The sequence below is a fragment of the Rhinichthys klamathensis genome, unplaced genomic scaffold, assembly GCF_029890125.1.
Source record: "Rhinichthys klamathensis goyatoka isolate OS25496 unplaced genomic scaffold, OSU_Roscu_1.1 h1tg000309l_1, whole genome shotgun sequence".
NCBI classification, from domain to species: domain Eukaryota; kingdom Metazoa; phylum Chordata; class Actinopteri; order Cypriniformes; family Leuciscidae; genus Rhinichthys; species Rhinichthys klamathensis.
The window spans coordinates 871,098-895,152 of record NW_026606827.1 but is presented as its reverse complement, the minus strand read 5'-3'; the positions used below and the strand labels follow the sequence as shown (position 1 = coordinate 895,152).

The 24,055-nt window shown below is 36.8% G+C and overlaps 3 protein-coding genes across 4 annotated transcripts; all 3 read right to left on the bottom strand.

The window, feature by feature from the left end:
• Nucleotides 1–75: 75 nt before the first annotated feature.
• On the bottom strand, nucleotides 76–7,831 carry aldh5a1 (aldehyde dehydrogenase 5 family, member A1 (succinate-semialdehyde dehydrogenase)). 2 transcript variants are annotated; one of them, XM_056270862.1, is made up of 11 exons: nucleotides 7,781–7,831; nucleotides 7,133–7,384; nucleotides 6,334–6,417; nucleotides 6,064–6,234; nucleotides 5,849–5,965; nucleotides 3,972–4,115; nucleotides 3,737–3,880; nucleotides 2,521–2,679; nucleotides 2,082–2,245; nucleotides 1,738–1,796; nucleotides 76–1,326 (listed from the first exon to the last, which is right to left on the bottom strand). In XM_056270862.1, exons 2-11 carry the CDS (start codon nucleotides 7,352–7,354, stop codon nucleotides 1,115–1,117), a joined length of 1,476 nt encoding a protein of 491 aa, XP_056126837.1. In that variant the 5' UTR covers nucleotides 7,355–7,384; nucleotides 7,781–7,831; the 3' UTR covers nucleotides 76–1,114. The 2 variants fall into 2 exon arrangements, with proteins under 2 accessions (XP_056126837.1, XP_056126836.1); XM_056270861.1 differs by lacking the exon at nucleotides 7,781–7,831 and having other exon boundaries at nucleotides 7,133–7,463.
• Nucleotides 7,832–8,762: 931 nt separating this feature from the next.
• elp6 (elongator acetyltransferase complex subunit 6) lies at nucleotides 8,763–10,457 on the bottom strand. Its single transcript, XM_056270868.1, has 7 exons — nucleotides 10,154–10,457; nucleotides 9,979–10,057; nucleotides 9,834–9,904; nucleotides 9,636–9,760; nucleotides 9,306–9,510; nucleotides 9,051–9,206; nucleotides 8,763–8,961 (listed from the first exon to the last, which is right to left on the bottom strand). The coding sequence occupies exons 1-7, from the start codon at nucleotides 10,205–10,207 to the stop codon at nucleotides 8,839–8,841; spliced, it is 813 nt and encodes a 270-aa protein (XP_056126843.1). The 5' UTR covers nucleotides 10,208–10,457; the 3' UTR covers nucleotides 8,763–8,838.
• Nucleotides 10,458–12,200: 1,743 nt separating this feature from the next.
• gabpb2b (GA binding protein transcription factor subunit beta 2b) lies at nucleotides 12,201–23,997 on the bottom strand. Its single transcript, XM_056270865.1, has 8 exons — nucleotides 23,798–23,997; nucleotides 22,869–22,976; nucleotides 22,589–22,756; nucleotides 22,293–22,487; nucleotides 21,999–22,149; nucleotides 20,576–20,740; nucleotides 20,372–20,490; nucleotides 12,201–12,879 (listed from the first exon to the last, which is right to left on the bottom strand). Exons 2-8 carry the CDS (start codon nucleotides 22,974–22,976, stop codon nucleotides 12,526–12,528), a joined length of 1,260 nt encoding a protein of 419 aa, XP_056126840.1. The 5' UTR covers nucleotides 23,798–23,997; the 3' UTR covers nucleotides 12,201–12,525.
• Between the last annotated feature and the right edge of the window lie 58 nt (nucleotides 23,998–24,055).

Here is a 24,055-nt window from a genome sequence, read left to right as displayed (position 1 = left end):
TCATGAAACAGTGTGCATTTACTTAGTTTAGTTGAGCCATTTCATCACTAATAGTAGAAGTTGAAATGTCCAGAGTTAAAGTTTCAGCTGTATTTATTAGTCTTTACATCTTCATGCACTTATCTGCAAACATTTCAATCCTAAGTACGAAAATTAATATACTTCTAAACATACACAGTTTACAATATAATTAGGTATATCAATTGAGAATTATTATTTACAACAATTAAAAAAAACCCACTAAAAGTGAAGACAGTTTCATTAAAAAAACAAATACATTGGCACAACATTTGGCCACAATGACAACTTTGTTAACTTACTAGACAAATCTCTATACTTCAATATCTCAAATCAGAAGAGTTTAAACACCCAAATATATCCCATCATTTAGATTTCTACATTTTGCAGAAGCTTTTATCCAAAGCGACTTACAAAAGAGAAAAAAACAACCTTCACAGTCAATGTTTCATGTTTAGCATTCTTACTCTTTTTCTAGATTTACAAAAATAGATCACTAAGTAAGTTTAACATTTACACTCTGGAATAGCATTTTTGTGAACTTTTGTGCTTTTATTTCGAACTGGATCAACCCCCAATCCCTATATTTGTACATCTTTAATCATAAATTGGGTTTGCTTATTTTTTTGTGCATAAATGAATCAGCTACACTGCGAAAAAAAGAAACTGGGTAAAAAATAATTCACAAAAACTTTAGATATTAAAGAAATCTCATCTTTCACAATTACACAAAAATAGGTTTGTCTTGTTTTAAAGATGTTTAGCTATTTTAACATAAAAATAAAGATTTTATTTTTTGCAGTGTATGTTAAGTCTTATTTCAGAGCAACTAGGTTACTTCAATCAGTTATGATGGACAGAATATGAAAAGAGGGCAATTTGTACCAGCCCTTTTTACAGCAAATATCGAAAATACCAGTCATCAAAATGTCTCTGCTCTTTCAGAACATCAATTCTTATAGTCAATATTCAGTTACATCTGACTAAAAGAGAGAATGGTTCAGTGTTTTGTAGATTATGTTTTTATGATGGTCTTGCTTAAATAATGGCACACTACAGTTGTATTTTTTGCTCTAACCGCTATTAACCATTGTCTTCAAAGAGAGAGTCCCCCCAAACACATGTACTTTACTTCCAGATACTCATCAATGCCATATTTGGATCCTTCTCTACCCAGTCCAGACTGTTTGATTCCACCAAAAGAGGCTTCTGTGGCGGAGATCAGACCTTCGTTGACCCCGACCATGCCCACCTCCATCTGCTCGGCCACTCGCCAGATCTGACTGATGTCTCTGGAGTAAAAGTAACCTGTTGAAAGAAAACAGTTTTGAATCCTATGCCACTGAAAAAGACAAGAGCTAGCTGTTCTTGTTTGCTTTATTTACAGCCCTCTAATGGGGTGCACTCACTTGACCATCCAGATATTTTAGGGTACAATAGAGCTAAAGGAAAGTGTGATTTTTGTGGTTCCATAATATATGATAAAAAATATATGATATATATATTCAAAGTTCTAATGTAGTCTATTGTACATGCCTTTCAACCAATAAGAAACACTCATCTTTTCAGTCTGATAATAAATAAACGGGTATGTGAGTAAAAGTGGCCAAACTCAAAACTGTCCAAAAAAAAAAAAAAAAAAACACTTTGTAAACTCTGAAATGTAGAGACTACATTAGAAAAAAAAAAAACATGATTAATTTGTACAGATGGACAAACCTGCTAAACCAACAGGAGAAGCATTGGCAATAGCAAGTGCCTCCTGTTCTGTGTTGAACCTGGAGAAGAAGAAAAAAAACAGTCAGCAGCTGGTGGAAGACTCAACCAGACATGTCAAATCATTCACACTGAAACATGTCGCTCATTAAAACCCATTCACAAAACATGTTATGATTTAAATTTTATAAAATCTAAATATTTTCATAAAAATAAATGAAACTTTTCACTCAAATTATGTTGATAATATAATGAAATCTGTAGATAGATAAATCTGTAATGAAAAAGAAAATGTTTTAAATGACATTACAACAAGTTACATAATACAACAACCTGTAAATACTCACTTAACAACAGGAATAAGGGGTCCAAAGGTCTCCTCCCGCATACAGAGCATGTCAGTGGTGACATTGGACAGCAGGGTGGGCTGCATGAAGGAGCCCTCCAGCCTCTTCCCACCTCGAACTATGACTGCTCCCTGTGCCACAGCATCTGCAACCTGACCCTCCACCTGAGAGAAACAACAGCATTAAATCCTTTCATCTCAACCAAATTTCCTTCACATGATCTATCTGTGTGTGTCAGTGTTGACAAGTCAGGCTACTTTTACACTGTTGCCACGGGTTGTTGTTTTAGTCCGCTGGTTGAAGTGACAACCTCGCTTTTTACCCCCTGGAACGCCAATTAGGCCGTTATTGGGCTAGTTTTGATTATCAATTGGACTGGTTTTGTTATGCAGACCTGGCAACCCTGGTGTGTGTGCTGATTGACAGTGACATGAGGCACCTTCTCTGCGGCGCGGGTGTTGATGAGTGGCCCCTGTGTGGTGGTGGGCTCTGAGCCGTGGCCAATCTTCAGCTCGCCATCCATAGCCTTCGCCAGCTTTTCCATGAAAGCATCGTGAATCCCACTCTGCACCAAAAAGCGGTTGGAGCACACACAGGTCTACAGCAGAGATGAGTACAAGATGCGTTACGAGTGAGGAGAACAGCTGGTTACAAAAATGTCATATACACCATGATATTTACATGCTACTCAAAGGCACTTCAAAGAATATCATTGTACTGAATCCTGATGAGTACCTACCTATATTTCCACTATTTTACTCATTGTTTATGAAAAATATTCACTAAACTGTTTAGGTTAGGGATACACGATATATTGGCCACCATATCGGTATCGGCAGATATATGTTCATTTTAATGGTATTGTTATCGGCCCGATAAGAAATTTTGGCTGATATATTAAAGCCGATAAATTATGGATTATTTCCTTCAGCTGAGACACTTCAGATGCGCACTGTTCGACATGATGGTTTTGAATTGCTTGAAATATGATTGAAATTACTTCAAAAAGAAAAATACAGTTAAGTGCAAAAAGTGCAGCACAAGTCTGTCATAGAGGCTACATAAAGGTATAATGAGAACATTATAATTGTGTGCTTGGGACACGGTTTTTAATGGTGAGGCTTTTGTTTTTGTAATCAGGCTCTCAAAAATTATGTAAAAATTTGGATTTAGATTTATCGGCCAATATATTCGTTAAAGGCTTTCAGATATAAAGAATTATCGGTTATCGGTATAAGTCCAAAATGTTCATATCGGTCTATCCCTAGTTTAAGTGAATCTCAAAAAGAAATGTATGGGTCATATTTCTCCCCAAAATAAACAGGAAAAAATAAGAAACAATATTTTGCATAAATTAATTAATACTATTAAGATTTTTTCATGAAAATTAAGCACATTTTCCTCACAATTCCCATTACTGTAATGCTTCATATAATTTAATATAAAATTCATGAATGTAATTATAATTTAAATAAATAAAGTTATTATTAAAATACTATACAAATATATTTATTTAAATTAAAAATAATTCATTCATCATGCTAGCAGATTATTTCTGAATTTACAACGAAAATAACTAAGCAATAACTTTATTGTGTACATTATTGCGATTTAAAATGACTCATACCATTATATAAGATTGAAATAACATTCACCTGGCCTGAGTTCCTGAATTTGGAGCCCATCGCTCCAGCAACGGCTTTATCAACATCTGCGCTGTCAAATACAATAAAGGGGGCGTGTCCTCCTAACTCCATGGAGACCTTTTTGACCGTTCCTGCAGCATGTCTTAGTAGTATCTGCAAAAGCATTTACTTAGGCAATTACTAAATTATGGCAAACATTAAATGTTGACTGCACACATACATGAGATGTTGGGTGGATGCTAACCTTGCCAGTGGCCGTGGAGCCGGTAAATGAGATTTTGGCCACTAGAGGGTCCGTGCAGAGCAGTTCTCCCACAGCAGGGGTCTTTTCTCTTGAGCAGGGCACCACATTAAACACCCCTGGAGGAATGCCAGCCTGAACCGACAACTAGATAGGAATACAATAGATTATAAATTCTTTCATATAAATTACCTTTCAAAAGTTTGGGGTCGATAAGATTTGCACCAGCTCTGCAATTCGGCCCTATTCAGTCGTCACATCACGTTCATTTATATCACTTTATACAATAGTGTTTTAAAGTCCCCCTGTGGTGAAAACCAAGCTTTTAAATGTTTTTTATATGTCTATATTATGTTTTTAATATGTTTTAAGACAAACCATGTGCAAATTCATAAATCAACACCATTGCGGTGTAATTTCTCCTTAAAGGGATACTCCACTTTTTTGGGAAATAGGCTTATTTTACAACTCCCCCGGAGTTAAACTGTTGAGTTTTACCATTTTTGAATCCATTCAGCCGATCTCCGGTTCTGGCGGTACCACTTTTAGCATAGCTTAGCATACATCATTGAAGTGGACAAGACCATTAGCATTTCTAAAAAAAAAAAATTACCAAAGAGTTTCGATATTTTTCCTATTTAAACCTTGACTCTTCTGTAGTTACATCGTGCACTAAGACCGACGGAAAATGTGAAGTTGCGATTTTCTAGGCTGATATGGCTAGGAACTAAACTCTCATTCCTGAGTAATAATCAAGAAACTTTACTGCCGTACCATGAGTGCAGCAGGCGTAATGATATGACGCAGCGCCTGAAAATAGGCTACCTTCCGTCAACACAACGGAACTAACACTTTCTTGATTATTACGCAGGAATGAGAGTATAGTTCCTAGCCATATCAGCCTAGAAAATCGCAACTTTACATTTTCCGTCGGTCTTAGTGCACGATGTAACTACAGAAGAGTCAAGTTTTATATAGGAAAAAATAGCGAAACTCTTTGGTCATTTTTTTTTTTTAGAAATGCTAATGGTCTTGTCCACTTCAATTATGTATGCTAAGCTATGCAAAAAGTGGTACCGCCGCCAGAACCGGAGATCGGCTGAATGGATTCAAAAACGGTAAAACTCAACAGTTTAACTCTGGGGGAGTTGTAAGATGAGCCTATTTCCAAAAAAAGTGGAGTATCCCTTTAAAACTGCAGTGAACCAAAGACAGTATAAAAAACACGGTTTGAAATCGCTGCTGTTTCTGAAGTCACAAACTACCAAACTACCAATCACGTCAACCTGTGATCGTCAACGAGTGGATCTCTGAGCTTGTGTGAGCGAGTGGAGGCAGAGCTAATTTGCATATTCATAGAACCACATATACTAAATGAGGCAAGGGTGTAGAGTTACATTCAAGCTATTTTAAGGCATGAAGATTTTTTTTCAAGGAAAAAACGTTTAAATATGTCATTTCGGTGATCAAAGATGAGTTTTAAGTGATAAAATTATTGACTACAGGGGGACTTTAAAGCCACAAATAGTTGTTTAGTCATGTTATCTACAGGCCTACTGTAACCGAGACATTTATTCAAGAAATTTATTACAAACAGAAAGACGTTTAGTACATAGAAATTTCATTCAGAGCAGGATTTGAGCAAACATCGTTCAACCGGTAAGCGTGAGCAGTACATGAGTGGAGCGTTCGCTTGGGCCGCAAGTGATTGAGCGGAGCGGTTTGGCATAGAGCTGAATATGGCACGCACTGGCATGCTCTGCTGAGAAGTGATAAAAAATTTTAAATCTTACTGACTGCAAACTTTTGAACCGTAGTGTATCTATAATGCAGACTAGTTTAATGTCAAGTTAAGTCGGCTTTAATGGAAACCGACAGACCTCAGCAAGGGCCAGAGCAGAGAGAGGTGTGTCCTCAGCCGGCTTCACCACTACAGTACAGCCCACCGCAAGCGCTGCACCCACCTTCCTGGTTATCATGGCACTGGGGAAATTCCACTGTAGGGAGAGAAAGTTGAAAATCACAACTGGCAGTTTTAGTTCAGCTCATTGATCCTGATGGTGTTATGTTATCAGAACGAAGAAGGAAGTCTCACAGGTGTGATGATGGAAGCCACTCCCACCGGCTGCTTGAGTAACAGGATCTTGCGGTCCTTGGCTGAAGGTGCAACAATATCTCCATATACACGTCTGGCCTCTTCAGAGAACCACTCCAGAAAGGAGGCAGAATATGTAATTTCTCCAAGAGACTCCTTCATGGGCTTCCCCTGTACACACATATGTGTTAACATCTCCTAATATCTGGATCCTTGTAAATGAACACGTTAAGAAGTTGTACACTGTATGTAATAGGTCAGTACACCTACACACTCTGCTGTGATCAGCTTGGCAAGATCATCCCTGTGCTGAATAATGAGATCGAACCATTTACGCAACAAAATGCTTCTTTCCTGTAGAGAGAAATCAATATGAGAACTGATTTTTATATCAAATTAAATTATAACTTTGTTTATAAAAAAAAACTAAAACTAAAACAAGTAATATTGTGAAATAGTATTACAATTTCTAATTCTAATATGCTGAAATGGTGCTCAAGAAACATTTCTTATTATCGATGTTAAAAAAAGTTCCGCTTAATATTTTTGAAGGAACCGGTATTTTTTTTGATGAATAGAAAGTTCAAAAGTGCAGCATTTATTTGAAATAGAACATTTCTGTAACAATGTAAAAGCATTTTGTCACTTTTGTTCAATTTAATGCATCCTTGCTGAATAAATGTATTAATGCAACATGGCACTATGTAAATAGACTTATATTATGCAACATATATAGGTTACATCTTTATTTATTTTCGGGAGAAATATGACCTGCTTTTAAGGGAGGAAAACAATTGTAAAGTGAAAATTTTTCTAAATAATGAGTGGAAAAGTGGATACCTTTTACCTTATAGTACCATAGATAGCTTTGAGTACCATGTAAATACCACGGTGTGTGAAATATCAAAGCGCCATGATCTTACCATTTAACCACCCCAGTACGTTTTTTTTAAATGTAGTAAATAGGGTTAACGTACCGGTTCGTTCTTGAAAAGAATTAAGTCTAATGCAGAAGAGTTATAAATGACATCTGCAAAATAATAACATTTCCCACACATGTTAATTTCACCTTGGCTGTATGACTCTTCCACAGGTGAAACGCTTTGTATGCAGCATTGACAGCGTCTTGAGCTTCCTTAGTACCGCAGTTTGACACCTTCGCGATTTCTTCTCCAGTGGCTGGATCTAACACGGGGAATGTGGATGCAGCGGAGACCCAGCGCCCATCTATGAAGCCTTCAGTCCGCAGTAGCTGCGCTGACACATCGAGGCTGTACGGCCGCTGCAGCATGATGGGTACTGTGGGTAGGCCAGAGAACACCTGCCGAAGAATACACCGACCTCTTGAGAGATATAAACTGCCCATGTTAAAAGCTGACAGGTCTAACGTTAATACCACAACACCTATGTTTGTCTGTCTGCAGGCTGAGGCGTGCAAGAAGTCTTAATATCAAGCTCAATCCAGTCTAAGAGGGCGGTCGCTTTAAACCATAGACCGTAAAAAAAATAACACGTGATTATGCGCTTGTAACAGTATTTCCTTATTTAATTCTGCTATACTCATATAATATGTAAGTTATAACGTTAGCTGAAACAATTAGCTTAGTTAATTTCCGCTCTTACTCTTAAAACGCTAAAGTCGGAGTATTAAAACTGAATTATAAAACAATTTGGATCGTTTGGATTGCATGTTGCATACACTCTGCTTTTCACTCACTACAAAGCAGGAAATTCGATCGGGTTCAAGAGACGGTAGTGATGGAAGGCGACATTAGCGACGTCCGATTCATGAAAGAGTCGGAACTCTTTAACGAATCAGTTGAGCCGGTTAAAAAACGGTCCAAATGATTCGTACACGAATCAGTCCGTTGAGCCCATAGACAGTAAAAGAGGTTGAGCCACACCAAATAACTTGTATTAACCACACAGTAGCCTATAACATGTCAGATTATTAGCCTTGAACCGAACTGTTCAAAGGAATCGATTCGCGGAAATGAATCTGCGTGGCACATAAACAACTCTGGTCTGTTACAAACAACATAAGCTCAACAGCGCCTTCAGTGGCAACTTTATATAAGCAGTTTAAACTACAGAAAATCTCATAACGTAAATTTAAAAAATATATAGCATGTCCTATTCTTGTGAACACCACAAAGGAAGAATAAAAAAAGTCTTCAAACAAGATGAAACTGCATTTGCTTTCTCCTTTAGTGAGAAATCATCCATCCACCACTTTATCCTCTACAGCAGTGTTTCTCAACTCCAGTCCTCAAGACCCACCTCCCTGAATGTTTCAGATGTGTCCCTGTTCAACACACCAAGAAACTGATGAGTTGAATCGGGTGTTTTAAATAGCGAGAGATCTAAAACACTAGGACTAAAGTTGAGAAACACTGCTCTACAGGGCCACAGGGATGCAGGAGCCTTTTCTACTGTCTCAGGCCACAGGCAGGGGACACCCTGGACACATCACAGGACTAGTCAGAAATCAAATATGTTCAAATATCCCCACAGTATTTATGGATTTTCCTTGAGCTTTGTTCTTGTGTCCCTTTAAACAAAAGCATTTACTTGCATCAAGCACTTGATGTATGTTTGTACATTGAATGTCGATGCTTTTGCAAGCACCCATTTTACTGCTACACAAAATTAACTTAGCAAGTAATGCAAACAACAAGAGAACAAAACAACAGCAAATGGTGATGTATTATATATCTATTTATTTACATGAAACAAACTGCATAATGACATTATGTATGACTTTCATTTGAAAACTTAGAGAACAGCACTAGAAGTCCCTCGAGCGAAAAATGACGCTCCTTTATCATGGACTTTAAAATGAAATATTTTTCGTGGGTTGTACATGGTCTCTCCACTCTGTCGCCACCAAACCTGCATCTGGAAAACATAAACAAACATCAAAATATCAGCTCAAATCAGGGCCATTTGTTACAGAGTATTAGTGGAGTTTTAACAATAAACCGCACCTGTCCATGTATGTCCCTGCAGTAACCCGTGGGTAACCCCTCCACATGTAATGCCAAGTTACACTGATGAACTAGTCCCCTCTGGAGCAGGTTTGCTCCCTCTTCATCATCATCTACATCCTCCTCCTCACATCTCACCAGTATTACCATATTACCCTGGATATCAAGGCACAAAAAATAATGTCTTTACACAATGAAGCATTGATACAATAGTTTGACATTATTTCAGGCACTGCCCCAAAAACACTGACTCACCTGTAACTCAGTGCACACAGTGGCTTGGCAGTAGAGGGTAAAGTCTAGTATTGCTCCAACAGTAACACCTAAACTCAGGAGCACACTGAGATCATCTATGAGTAACACTGGAGGACCCCATGATTCACCATCGTCACGATTTCCATTCTGGCCCACAGAACTTTCCACAAATTTGAACAGACCTTTCAATCCAGCACCTGGGGACCTAGAAAAACAAAATGGCAAGACTAGTCTTTTTTTCTTCATATATATATCTGACTTAAACATATAGGAAGAGGGAAACTGAGAGAAATGTATTTAAACTAGATTTTCGGAGCATGCTATACATGCCTGAGATAACTCAAATGTTGTGTCCCCTGACTGCTTTCCTCCTGTAATATAGCTCCGATAGAGTCCTTCAGTCCTTCGAGAAACACTAGCTGGCCCTTCTCTCTTGCCTGGGCCAGACTCACTCCCTGCACAGAAACATTATGAACAAGTCATATCAATGTAATAATTAAAATGTAAAAATAGAGCAAATAGACTTACCAGCCTCTGACCGACAGCACTGTAATGGCTGAAGGACTGAACAAGACCCAGAAAACACACCTTACAGCCAGCTGGAAATATACAAGTTTATGAATAAACTTATATTAACACAAGATTTCCTCACTGTGTACAGTAGGTCACTTACCACGTAAATAAAAAGACAGATAATGATGAATAAGGAATGATGCATCAGCTTGCCTGTCAGACACCAGGATGAAGTCACTCTACAAGTAACGTTACAGAAGACATCGGTTCGAGTCAATTACATTTTGTGAGTTACATTAAGCGTGCAAAGGGATGTAATTACTATAATCAGTTACCGATTTGAAACTGTCTGGAGTGGAATTGAGGATATTGTTCAATTCTGGAAACATGACTGAAAAATTAACTACACAACAGTTGAACAGGATATGCTGCTCTCTTTTCTCTACTTCTAATTTTCTTCAGTATCGTGTCGTAAAGGAGAAGAAAACGTGAAAATAATAATAATGTACTTAAAGTGTCTCCAATTACATCAATTGCTTTTACATTACATATAAATATGAAGAAATATCCTATGGAAATATCTCACGTTTGTCTGCTGTGCTAGTAACGTGGGTACGGAAGACGCATTTGGACAATCTTCATTCTGAAATACGCGTTTCGATTGAGTGGTTTGAAATCAGGACTAGCGAAAGCGAGGAATTTTACTACGAAGGAACATGTGAATAAGTAAGTTTTTTTTAATAAGTGAAAGAATATTTTCTCCAATAAAAAAAAAATAGTAGTAGATATACCAAACCTCAGAAATATTTATTCTGACCAAAGATAATAAAATGCAGCTGCAAATGCACTAAAGACAGCCCCCAATAGTGTTTCATTACAAAAATAATATATATGTAAAAAATATACACACAAGAAATCTTAGGGAAAAACTGTTGATCTATGTTATATATCATGTGCTTGTGCCTGCTTTAGAGTTTTAACTTAAGCATTTGCTTCCATCAAACTGAAATACAATGAGTAATTCTGCCCATGAAACAAATTTTACAATAAAATAAGTGTAAACAAGCCTGAAACTAATTTCAACAGAGATTATCTAATGTCGAAATTCACATAAGATTGTTATTTTTTTACCTATAAAGCACTGCTGAAGAAATCATATACAATTGAAATTCTAAATGCATAAAAAACAAGAAAAATAAAAGGGAAAAACATGGTCTTGTCCAAATGAATCACCCATTCAATAAATAGTATAATGTCCTTCAAAATCTTAATATTCATGGGTTTAGAATAGATGGAAGAAAACAAATATTTTCATATGTACAGAGTACAAATAAGTTGTGCACAATAAAGGTTATGCAAATTCAATTTGTGGAATGTTAATCATCAGCTGTGTACCTAAAACAAAAACAGAAAAGATAATGCAAAACTTTTCTATGAGAAGGAAATCAATAAAGCATTTGAGGTCTAGTTCCATAAAATGTCTTACGGCATTCATTCACATTTTAAAACCTGACATACACAGATTGAACACAACTGATGATATAACTTCACTAAAAGACACAGTAAAAGCTGCTAACTGGGGAATTTTACAGGGAAAGACAAAATAGGCACATGGACCACACCATGGAATGCAAGCACAGACATGTTGCATACTTTTTAGAGCACAAAACTTTGAAATGCACATCGTGATTTAGTGTCTAATAGTACAAAGGAAATTATGGAAGATAAAAAAAAGTTAAACAACCATTGCTTGTACTCTGAATAGAGTACGTTATCTTTATAAACAGCTAAAAGTGTTATAAAACATGAAAGAGTTTGCTCAAGTAAATACATAGCTACGTCACCTAATGCTGACTGCATCAATACAGCATGCTTCACACAGCAGGAGCAGGTCAATGTCACACAAAGCCATAACATAATAGAGGTCTTACCTCTCAATAATGTCTAGTATTGTTTATAATGATATACTGTTAACCTTCACTCTCATGTCACTATTTCAGGAATGTTCCGTGTCCAAGTTAAACTATATCGACAACATTTGCAATGCGACTTGTCCTTCAATTTGTTTTAAAATAAACAAAAATCATGGTTATAACAAGGTACGTCATGAGGCCAGGCAATAAACATTCAGCTTTGATGTCATGACAAAACGACGATGGTAAACCCAGTCATTTCTCCACAATATGCAAGATCACTGACCTAGAAAATCTTCAAAAAGGATGAATTGGACTAAAATAATAGACTTTGCAACTCAGTACATTTTACTGAATGAGTAATGCAAGTGTTTTAACAGTTTTTCTAGTTTATTTTTATTAAAAGCGCATTACTATAACCACGCCTTGCAATCCTAGAAAAGGATTAAATTGAACCCAGAACTACTGTGCGTACTAATAGTATAGTATGCACTTGAGTTGCATAATAGGGCTTGATTGAAAAGCATCTTGCACCGCTGTATGTTAAAAGAACACGATCTTCCTGATCTTCCTATTCTACCAATCTGAGCAGCTCAGCATCATTGTGACCACCTAAATATAATCCACGCTACGTCTTTGTAGAGGTCTGTCTGTACAGAAACTGAATGCTAAGAGTATAAAAAGGAAAAACAAAAGGTTATGATTTACAATAAATAAATACAACATGCCTCTTCAGGTACACAGACTAGAAGAGTGTATGTAATTCCTGAGTGTTTGAGTCTTTGGGTTCACTGCTACGGCGTGCCCTCAGAAGTGGCTGTGATATCTGCCGCCTCTACTAAAGTCACTGTTTCTCCTGCTGTTGAATCAAGGGGTTCCTCCTTAATGATGATGGCCCCTTCTGGCAACATGACAACTTCCTCTTCACCAACCACCTCCTCCTCCTCCTCCTCCTGGAACACCACTTCCTCTTGGGGCTCTGTGCTGGAGCCATTGGTCTGGCCATTGGCAATGGCTTCTAGTTTAAGCCTGTACTGCTCAGCTTCCTGTTCCTTTCTTTGTAACTGCTGTCGGTACTCCTGGGCTTTTCTGTTTGCCTCTTTTAGTTGCTGTTCCAGTAGTTCCCTACTGTCCTTCTCATCGGACTCCTGCAGAAAACATTAAACAATTAAAAAGACAGTCAAAAAAGAAAACATGTGTAACAGTATATTGGATCTGTGCATTCGGTCTTAAAGTGACAGTGCCTAAGAAACCTGCTGCAGCCTGTGTCACTTATTACTGTTAATCAATGTACAAAAGAAAATGAAAATCACTCACTAATCTATATTTTATTTATAAAAGAAAACTATGCAGTGTTATTTTACAATTAATTTCAATTGCTTCAGGCGTATTTATTTGTGCTATTGCTAATTTGTTCTAATTGTATTACTGTTTACTTGTCTTTAATAATGTTTGAATTGTAGATTAGTTAGTCTAGTTTATTAGTCGGTTGTTCGTTAGGCTGCTGATTTTTCTTCATAGTATTCAACCTCAACAGAATGTTCTGCAAAAAGACAGAATAACAATGTGCGATATCTAAATGTTTGACTTATTTTTTTCCCCCCTATTGGAATCAAAATTGGGAATCGATCAGAATCGCTCAAGTTCAAAAGATACCCAACCCTAGCCCCATGAAATCAAAAGCTGACCATTTTTCTTTTTTAAAGGAATATTGCAATATTAATTATAAATGACTTATCCATGCAAAAAAAAAAAAATTCATGCCCTTGTAATCTTTAATCAAAATAACTTCACCCTCCCTCTTGCAGCGACACCTCTTCTCTTCTCTGATGACGTGTTTACTGGTGCGAGGGCAGGACAACCTGTCCCTCATATGACATCACAGCAACAGCAAACCACAATGATCCAATCAATTCTCAATGGACAAAATCAAGTCCCGCCCTACATTTTTTTCCCTTGTTCGAGAAGCAGTTTCACTCAGATATACACTCACCTAAAGGATTATTAGGAACACCATACTAATACTGTGTTTGACCCCCTTTCGCCTTCAGAACTGCCTTAATTCTACGTGGCATTGATTCAACAAGGTGCTGAAAGCATTCTTTAGAAATGTTGGCCCATATTGATAGGATAGCATCTTGCAGTGGATGGAGATTTGTGGGATGCACATCCAGGGCACGAAGCTCCCGTTCCACCACATCCCAAAGATGCTCTATTGGGTTGAGATCTGGTGACTGTGGGGGCCATTGTAGTACAGTGAACTCATTGTCATGTTCAAGAAACCAATTTGAAATGATTCGAGCTTTGTGACATGGTGCATTATCCTGCTGGAAGTAGCCATCAGAGGATGGGTACATGGTGGCCATAAAGGGATGGACACGGTCAGAAACAATGCTCAGGTAGGCTGTGGCATTTAAACGATGCCCAATTGGCACTAAGGGGCCTAAAGTGTGCCAAGAAAACATCCCCCACACCATTACACCACCACCACCAGCCTGCACAGTGGTAACAAGGCATGATGGATCCATGTTCTCATTCTGTTTACGCCAAATTCTGACTCTACCATCTGAATGTCTCAACAGAAATCGAGACTCATCAGACCAGGCAACATTTTTCTAGTCTTCAACGGTCCAATTTTGGTGAGCTCTTGCAAATTGTAGCCTCTTTTTCCTATTTGTAGTGGAGATGAGTGGTACCCGGTGGGGTCTTCTGCTGTTGTAGCCCATCCGCCTCAAGGTTGTGCGTGTTGTGGCTTCACAAATGCTTTGCTGCATACCTCGGTTGTAACGAGTGGTTATTTCAGTCAAAGTTGCTCTTCTATCAGCTTGAATCAGTCGGCCCATTCTCCTCTGACCTCTAGCATCAACAAGGCATTTTCGCCCACAGGACTGCCGCATACTGGATGTTTTTCCCTTTTCACACCATTCTTTGTAAACCCTAGAAATGGTTGTGCATGAAAATCCCAGTAACTGAGCAGATTGTGAAATACTCAGACTGGCCCGTCTGGCACCAACAACCATGCCACGCTCAAAATTGCTTAAATCACCTTTCTTTCCCATTCTGACATTCAGTTTGGAGTTCAGGAGATTGTCTTGACCAGGACCACACCCCTAAATGCATTGAAGCAACTGCCATGTGATTGGTTGATTAGATAATTGCATTAATGAGAAATTGAGCAGGTGTTCCTAATAATCCTTTAGGTGAGTGTACATCACAATAATGAAGAAAAGATTACCACAACTGAGTTGTCGCAGAAAGCCGCGAGTGAAATGGCTGCGTGAGTGAAATGCATGTAGATTCTGATAAAAAGACAATATTAGATAAGAAATCCTGCGGGGTTGAACACCGGCCGGGGGAGAGAGAGGTCACTGAGGACGGCAAACACGACTGGGGCGGTAGGTTGGCAAACACTGGGCAGTGACTGGAGCGTTGATGGAAGGAAGTGACGGTAGTTCCGGAAGTGATCCGGAGATGGAAGAAGATACTGGCGGTGGGATTAAAGGTTGTAAACAAAATGAATGGAATTTAGTAGAAAATCGGAAAAGGAAGAAGAGTGTTAACCAAGTATCGGGTACGGATAGTGAGAGAGAAAACCATATGACGAGAAGGAGGAAAGAGGAATATAAGGTAATGATACAATTCATGACAGGGGATATAAGCTCTTTGAATCCTTTAAAACTGTCAAAGGCGTTGAAAGAAACGATTGGAGAAATAGAGAATGCTAGGAGATTACAGGAAAGTAAACTGATGCTGGTCTGTAAAGATAGCAATCAACAAAAGAAAGCTCTAGGGCTAAAAACTTTGATGGGACAAAAAGTAAATTGTTCTGTAATGGGAGAGAAAAAATGGATGAGAGGAGTGATCACAGGAATTCCAACTAGTATGTCTGAAGAGGTAATTAAAAAAAGCATATCAGGCGCCTCAGTGATCGAAGTCAAACGACTAAAGTACATCAATAATAAGGAGAAAATGGATAGCTTGTCGGTGATGCTGAATTTTGACGAGGTTAAAATGCCAGAAAGAGTGTTTCTAGGATTTATGAGTTATTCAGTAAGACTATATACCCCTCCTCCATTGAGATGTTACAAGTGTCAAAAATATGGACATGTGGCATCGGTGTGTAAAGGGAGACAACGGTGTACAAGATGTAGTGGTAATCATGAGTATGGGAAATGTGAAGAAGGTGCGAAACTAAAGTGCTGTAACTGTGGAGAGGAGCATAGTGCGGCATATGGAGGTTGTCAGGTGAGGAAGAATGCTGTTAAGATACAACATGTTAAAATAACAGAAGGAATAAGTTACGCTGAGGCCATACAAAGAGTCAAAGGAACAGAACAAACGAATGCACAACAGAGTGAAGATGAACAAAGAATACAGAGGCAGACCCAAGAGGAAATAAGTAGACCTACAAACTTCATCAATGTAGACAAACTGGCACTTATCACCTTTATGGCGGATGTAATAAATTGCTCAGCACAAACAAAAAGCCGAACAGAGAGAATAAGAATAATAATTAGAGCAGCAGAAAAGTACTTGCAGGCAGAGGGATTAACAGTTGAACAGGTAAATGAGAAATTAAAGATGCAAATAACAAACTCGCAGGCTGCATGTGGAGATGTATAATGGTACTGATAATATTGCAGTGGAACGCAAGAAGCTTAATATCAAATGGGCAAGAATTTAAAAAATATATTGATGAATATGAAGAAAAACCTCATATTATTTGCATACAAGAATCTTGGCTAAAACCTCATTTAAACTTTGTCGTTCCCCAATATACAGTATTACGTAATGATAGGAAAATAATAAATGGTGGTGGTGTAGTAACTCTAATTAAACAAGAAATCGAATTTCGGGAGATAGATGTGAATGGAGAAGTTGAATCGATAGTGGTGGAGGTATGTACAAAAAATCAGAAAATACGAATAATTAATTTTTATAATCCATGTGATAGGCTTAAAGAAGATTTAAGACAAAAAGCTTGTGGTGAGGGAAGTTTTAAATTAGTGTGGTGTGGTGACTTTAACGCACATAATACGATGTGGGGTAGTGAAGCTAATGATCATAATGGAAAAATAGTGGAAAATATTTTAGATGTTAATGATCTAGTGTGTTTAAATGATGGAAGAGCAACTAGGATAGATGTTGCAAGAGGTCATCAGTCAGCAATAGACTTAACTATAGTGTCTCAAAGTCTGGCAAGACAATGTAAATGGGAAGTGCTTGATCAAAATACAATAGGTAGTGATCATTACCCCATCAGATGTGTAGTAGGTATAGAAGTGGAACAAAATATAAAACAGGAAATCCCCAGGTGGAAATTTAAAACAGCAGACTGGGAAAAGTTTAAGGAAGTTAGTGAGGCTAAAATGTTAGGAATGGTAATTGATAATCAAGAACCAGAGGAATTAAATAATACAATTATTGAGATCATTTGTAGTACAGCTGAGGAGGTAATTGGGAAAAGTTTAAGAGTAAGAAAAGGAAAAAGTGTACCATGGTGGACAGATGAATGCAGTGAAGTAATATCAGTTAGAAATAAAGCGTTTAAAAATGTCAAGAAAACATATTCATTTCAGGATGTAATAAAATATAAGAGATCTCAGGCAGCGGTTAGAAAAGTAATTAGATCTGCTAAAAGAAATTACTGGAGACAATATTGTGATGAAATTGGGGAGAGTGTAGATATAAGAGAATTATGGGGTATGATTAGGAAAATGGGAGGGAATACATTTAATAGGAATATACCTGTAATAATAGATGAGGATAAATGTATAACTATTGAAAGTGAAAAAGCAGAGGTATTAGCAAAAGCATTTGTAAAGGTTCACAGTAATTGTAATATATCAGAAGAAATGAGAAGGATAAGAGAGCAAACAATAAGAGAAAATCCTAATATCATGGTCCAAAGAAGGCCCTCTGAAAGTACTATGGAGGAAGTTTTTACATTGTATGAACTAAAACAGGTACTTATAGGTTTAAGAAATTCATCTCCAGGAAAGGATGAAATATGTAATGAGATGATAAAGAAATTATCAGATGTATCATTGAATTTAATATTAAATTTGTTTAATAAAATATGGGAGACAGGAAAACTCCCTTCTTCCTGGAAACATGGAGTAGTTGTTCCAATAGCTAAGCCTGGGAAAGATCATTCCAGAGCAGTTAACTACAGACCAATTGCACTAACATCAAACTTGTGTAAAATCATGGAAAGAATGGTAATAGCTAGATTAAATTACATAATAGAAAATAAAAATCTTTTATGCCCACATCAAAGTGGATTTAGAAAGGGTCGTAATACAATGGATGCTATCATATGTCTAGAATCAGAAATTAGAAAAGCCTTTGTAAATAAAGAAGTATTGGTTGGAGTGTTTTTTGATGTGGAAAAAGCATACGATATGTTGTGGAAGGAGGGATTATTAATTAAGTTGGATAAAATAGGTATTAAAGGAAGGTTATATAATTGGATAATGGATTTTCTTTTCAAGCGTACAATACAGGTCAAGATCGGCTCAAGTTATTCAAAAATATATACAATAGATAACGGTACTCCTCAAGGTAGTGTTTGTAGCCCCATTTTGTTTAATATAATGATCAATGATATATTTTCTCAGGTAGGACAAGGAATAGGTAAATCCCTCTATGCAGACGATGGAGTCATGTGGAAAAGAGGACGGAATGTTAAATTTGTTGAGAAAAGCATGCAGAGAGCAGTAGAGGAAGTGGAAGATTGGGTAAACAAATGGGGTTTCAAATTGTCAGTAGGAAACACGCAAGTTGTTTGTTTCTCAAAAAAGAAGAGTAGCCCACAAATAAAATTAAAACTATATGATCAAACGTTGGAGCAAGTATCGGAAATTCGATATTTGGGGTTGTGGATGGATTCAAAATTGAAATTTGACAGTCACATAAAGAAAATAATTGATAAATGTAAAAAAGGAATAAATGTTTTAAGATGTCTGGCAGGGGTAGATTGGGGTGCAAGTCGGCAATCATTAAAAAGAATATATTGTGCAATAATCAGACGAGTAATAGATTACGGTTGCATAGTATATAGCTCAGCATCAGCATCCAGGTTAAAGACAATAAATATTATCCAGTCGCAAGCTTTACGAATAAGTTGTGGGGCATTCAGAACATCCCCTATTCCAGCAATGCAGGTAGAAATGGCAGAAATGCCTCTGGATGTTAGGAGGTTACAATTAAAAATGTCATATTGGAGTACTATAAAGGGACACAAAGAGAATCATCCAGTGAAAAAGGTCCTAGAAAAGTGCTGGGAGTATGGAAAAGGAGAAATAAAAAGTTTTGGATGGAATGTAGAAAAAGAAGCCCAGAACATAGAAATAAGTAATATAAATATTAGTCCCACAGTGGTAATACCTTCTATACCACCATGGCTTTTCCCTAAACCATATGTAGATTTAAAATTGAAAGAAAAGATGCAAATAAAGGAAATATACATAACAAAGAATATAGTGGTGAAACAGCATCTAAATCAGGAATATTACAATAGTATCCAGATATTTACGGATGGCTCTAAGAACCCAGACACTGGACATACAGCAGCAGCAGTTTACATTCCCCATTTTAAATATAGTATTGAAAAGAGAATTACAGATTATGTTTCGGTATATACAACAGAAATGATTGGGATTTTAATGGCACTTCAATGGGTGGAAGAAGTTCGACCAATGGATGCAGTGATTTGTTCAGACTCCTATTCAGTTTTAATGAGTATAAATAGTGGAAAGTCAGCCTCTAGGCAAGATATTTTGTATGAAGTGTTACAAAACCTGTACAGAATATACAGAATAGGAGTAAGTATTTCATTTCTTTGGGTTCCAGCACATGTGGGAGTAGAGGGTAATGAGGAGGTGGATCAGCTGGCAAAGAGATCTTTAAAACGCAATGTAATAGACATTAATGTATCTCTGAGTAAAACTGAAGTTAAAGTATTAATAAAATCTGCTCTAAATAAGATCTGGCAAGAGAAATGGGATAAGGAGACAAAAGGTAGACATTTGTATAAAATTCAAAACAAAGTTGGGGTTGAGAGAAAGAAATACGGAAGTAGAAAGGAAGATTCTATTATATCTAGGCTTCGAATAGGGCATTCAGGACTTAATTACTCATTATTTATCATTGGGAAAAGAGAATCGGGGAATTGTGATAAATGTGGATTGTCAGAAACAGTTGAACATGTGTTGATTCAGTGTTCAGGATACAATAGAGAAAGAAGCAATTTAATTGAAACATTAGAATACTTAGGTATTAATACGTTGACATTAGATAGCATATTTCAAAACGCACAGAAAGAGAAAAGGGTGTATAGTGCTTTAATAAGATATCTAAGGGAAACAGGATTGGTTGACAGGATATAGTTAAATAGATTTTTTTTTTTTTTTTTTTTTTTTTTGATAAGTTGCTTAACGCTATTGACGCTTCACACTCCTGTCCAGTTGGTGGCGGTAAATGCACCTTTTTAGCTGGTTTGCCAACCGCCATAAAACTCTTAAAGAAGAAGAAGAAGAAGAAGATTACCACAACTTCCGTTCCATGCCGACTTTAACCCTGATATTAGTTTTTCACTCCAAAAAGTCAAATTTAAATAAGAATATTTACTGGTCACACCTTATGTTTGACATCTGTGTGGTTTACGGTTGATTCGAATTTCCGCTTCCGTGTTGGAACTGGTTTGGTGTCCTCTGTTATGATTTCTTCTGAAATCTGGCCAGCTGGCACTGCAACCACTAATATATACAGGTATGTCAGAATACAAATACTGCATCAAAGTCCTAAAAGAGCTATAAACTAATGCTGCAGCAATCTACTCACTTTGCTGCCCCTGCATTGTGACAAAGAATTTTTGTCCCAAGTTGCCAGACTGCAGGTTTCCCTGTTGGTCGGTTACTATGGTGATGACTCTCTGGCCATCTTCCCCTACAAGATGCTGGATGGCAGAATCCACTGAATCAGCAGCAATCACACTCTCGGAAGCTCCTGCAGAAATACACTATAACATTCTCTAGGTGCATACAGTTGAAATATAGGTTCAAACTTTAAAAGGTTCATTTAATACTGTTGTCTATGTTCCCAAATGTCAATATTAAAATGAACATTAAACAAGCACAAAATGCAAGAACAAAATCAGTCGTAGAACCCTGCTAAAGAAACATGTCACAACTAACGCATTTCTAAGTTGTACATCAAGGGAAATTTAATCATCATAGATTTACAATGTTTTTAATAAAGCTTACCAAGGTTGCATTTATTTGATCGAAACACATTGTGAACAGTGTTGAAATTTTCCTGTAATTTAATTACTTCTGATGTAATTGTATTATACAGTATATAGACTATAGAACAATTCTATATAAAACAATATTGGATTTATCATCAAAATGTAATGTCTAATGTTAAAATGTATGTTTTTAATGTAACCTTCTCCCTTTAAATATTTTGGTCAGTTCAAGAACAATTTATGCAATTTTATATAATTTTTTTATTTGAAAGAGTTAAAAGAGCAGTTTCATGTCTATTCTTGTATTGTTCAACTGATCGAGGTTGATATGGGATTTAGAAAGTAATTATTAATAAGTAATGCAATACTTTTTAGACATAGTGATTAGTACAGTAATCTAATTACACTGTTAAAGATGTAATTAGTAGCTAGTAATTAATTACTTTTTTATAGTAACTTACCCAACACTGACTGATTTAAATTTTTAATATATTTAAAAATGTAATTTATTCCTTTGATGTATTCCTCATTATAATATGCTGATTTGGAGCATAACAAACATTTCTTATTATTATCAATGTTGAAAACAATGTTGAAAACATTGCTTAATATTTTTCTGGAAACCGTGATACTTTTATTTAGGTTTCTTAAATGAATATAAAGTTCAAAAGAACAGCATTGATTTGAAATAGAAGTCTTTTTAACATTATAATTGTCTTTTATGTCACTTTTGATCAATGTAATGTGTCATTGCTTAAAAAAGTGTTAATGTCTACAAAATATTATTGACCCCAAACTTTTGAACGGTATTGTATTTGGAAAACTCCTTACATTTAAGCCAACAAACTGAATATACTAGGAAGAAGATTAGGGATTCAAATGATTTGTGACAGGGAAGATAGAAAATAGATTGCCAATTATTTAAAAATATATATTTTTTAAATAAAAAAATTATGTAAAACAGTTTTTAATGGCAGGCAAATTTTCAGTAAAAACAAAATGTAATGGAACTCATACCCGTGTTAGACTTAGAACTGGTGAGAACAATATCAGAGAGATTGACCACTCCAGAGGAGGATATGATGAACTGAGGGCTGGCGGTGGCGGGTGATGTGCTGCTTAGGATAGTCCTCTCTGGATTCATGTTCACTTGGTTCTGCATTCCCTCCTAGAATAACAAACAATAGTCAAGTTAAGATACTGCAGCTTGATTTCACCCAAGACCATTGTTAAATACACAGTAGCTGGTGACTTTTAGATTGTGCCTTAATATCTAATAGCACAACACATCATTAAAAAGCTCATTTTCACCTGTAACAAGAGCATCAGCTCAGTGTTTCCTCGGTCCACTGCAATGTTAAAAGGCGTCTTGTCAAACTTGCTGAGGGCGTGAGTATCAGCACTGTATTTGACCAACAGCTCCACGACTCCCCTGTGCCCATGTTCTGTAGCCCAGTGCAAGGCTGTCATTTTCAGCATGTCTTTGGCATTGATGTCTGCTCCACTCTGTCCCAGTTAAGAGCAAAATCAGATTTAACAACACAATAAAAACTCAGAATGTTAAAATTCAAACAATCCAATACTATTCTGAGATCATCTGTTCTTACCTTGACCAATAATTCAACGATGCTCGAGTGGCCCTCAGCTGCAGCCATGTGGAGGGGGGTCCGATCGACTTTAGTGCGGGCATCTCTACTCACGCCGGCACGGAGAAGCACCTCAGCGGTGGAGTAGTGCCCATATTGTGCTGCTAAATGAAGTGGCGAGGTTCCCAGCTAAAAAATATTGTCATTGTCATTACTGTTATAGTGAAATACAGATTATAAATAGCAGACAATAGGTAATTGGTCTGCATTTGTAGTATGCTTTGAGCAGCAAACAACTCACCCAGTCTGTAGTAAAAGGAGCTCCATTGGCCATAAGTGACCTCACTTCATCATCCTGTCCTTTCCGCGCTGCCTCCAACAAACGCTTTCCCAAATCCACAAGCGACATCTAATGATGCAAATATTGATACTGAAAAGTTGCTTTATATCTTGACAACCACCTGTTTACAGTCATGGGGTGTTTAACCAGATGTAGTGTTTGAAGAAAATGTCCAAAAGATGTTAATGAAACAGTTTTCCATATATACAAACTGTGTGCTGAATGGCACTGTGGTTATATTAATCATAAGGCTTTATACCACAGTGCCAGGAAGCGGATGTGTACATTAATGCAAGACATAATTCATCATCAATGACAGGACGGGAAATAGTCATCATTTTATAATAAGGCAAGTTCCGGGGGAAGTTGATTTCATGCTGGACACTTTTGTTTACAATAGCCGTGTGTGGCTGGGTGGACATTTTCACACACTTTAAAAAGTCAGGTTAACCGTCAATTATATAGTGTTATTATATACAACAAAAAAAAAAAGTTTGATTTCTATCAAAACAAGTCTAACAATAACTATTGTTGCCATATTGGTTGTCTTCAACGTGATTTAATATACAGTCTATTTTCCGAGATATCAAACTACGAAATAATTTTTATGCGCACGCTAATACTCTGACAAGTAAATAAAAAATTATTGAAACTATGAAAGTGCACATTTATCCTCTTCAACAAGTTGAGTAAGTTAACGTTAAGTTACGCTTAAGTTTTTAAGTTAGAAATAGCTGTCCGTATCCGACAGGAGATCTGCAGTTAACTTACTATATCACCAAAACTTTGTAAAATATGTAACTTAATTCAAATCTCTTTTAATGACAGTTCATCAAACTCCTGCTGTCAGTTTCTAGTAAACAGAATAAAGCAAAACTTCAGCTGCTCACCTCGCCGAAATGTTTCCCGAAGACTTTTACTTTATTATAACACGTTAGACACGGTAAAAACCAGGCGTATGCTTGGGTTATTTAATGCGATTTAGTGTTCTATCATACTTTTCGATACTTTTTGAAAACAAAAATAACATAGATGGACTATTTATCGTCAAAGATGGCGCACGAACGGTACCGGAAGTAGAAATATTTGATTGGTTCTTCTGTGGTAGTGTTTAAAAGTTGAGACTTCTGTAGCGCACCCTACTGCAT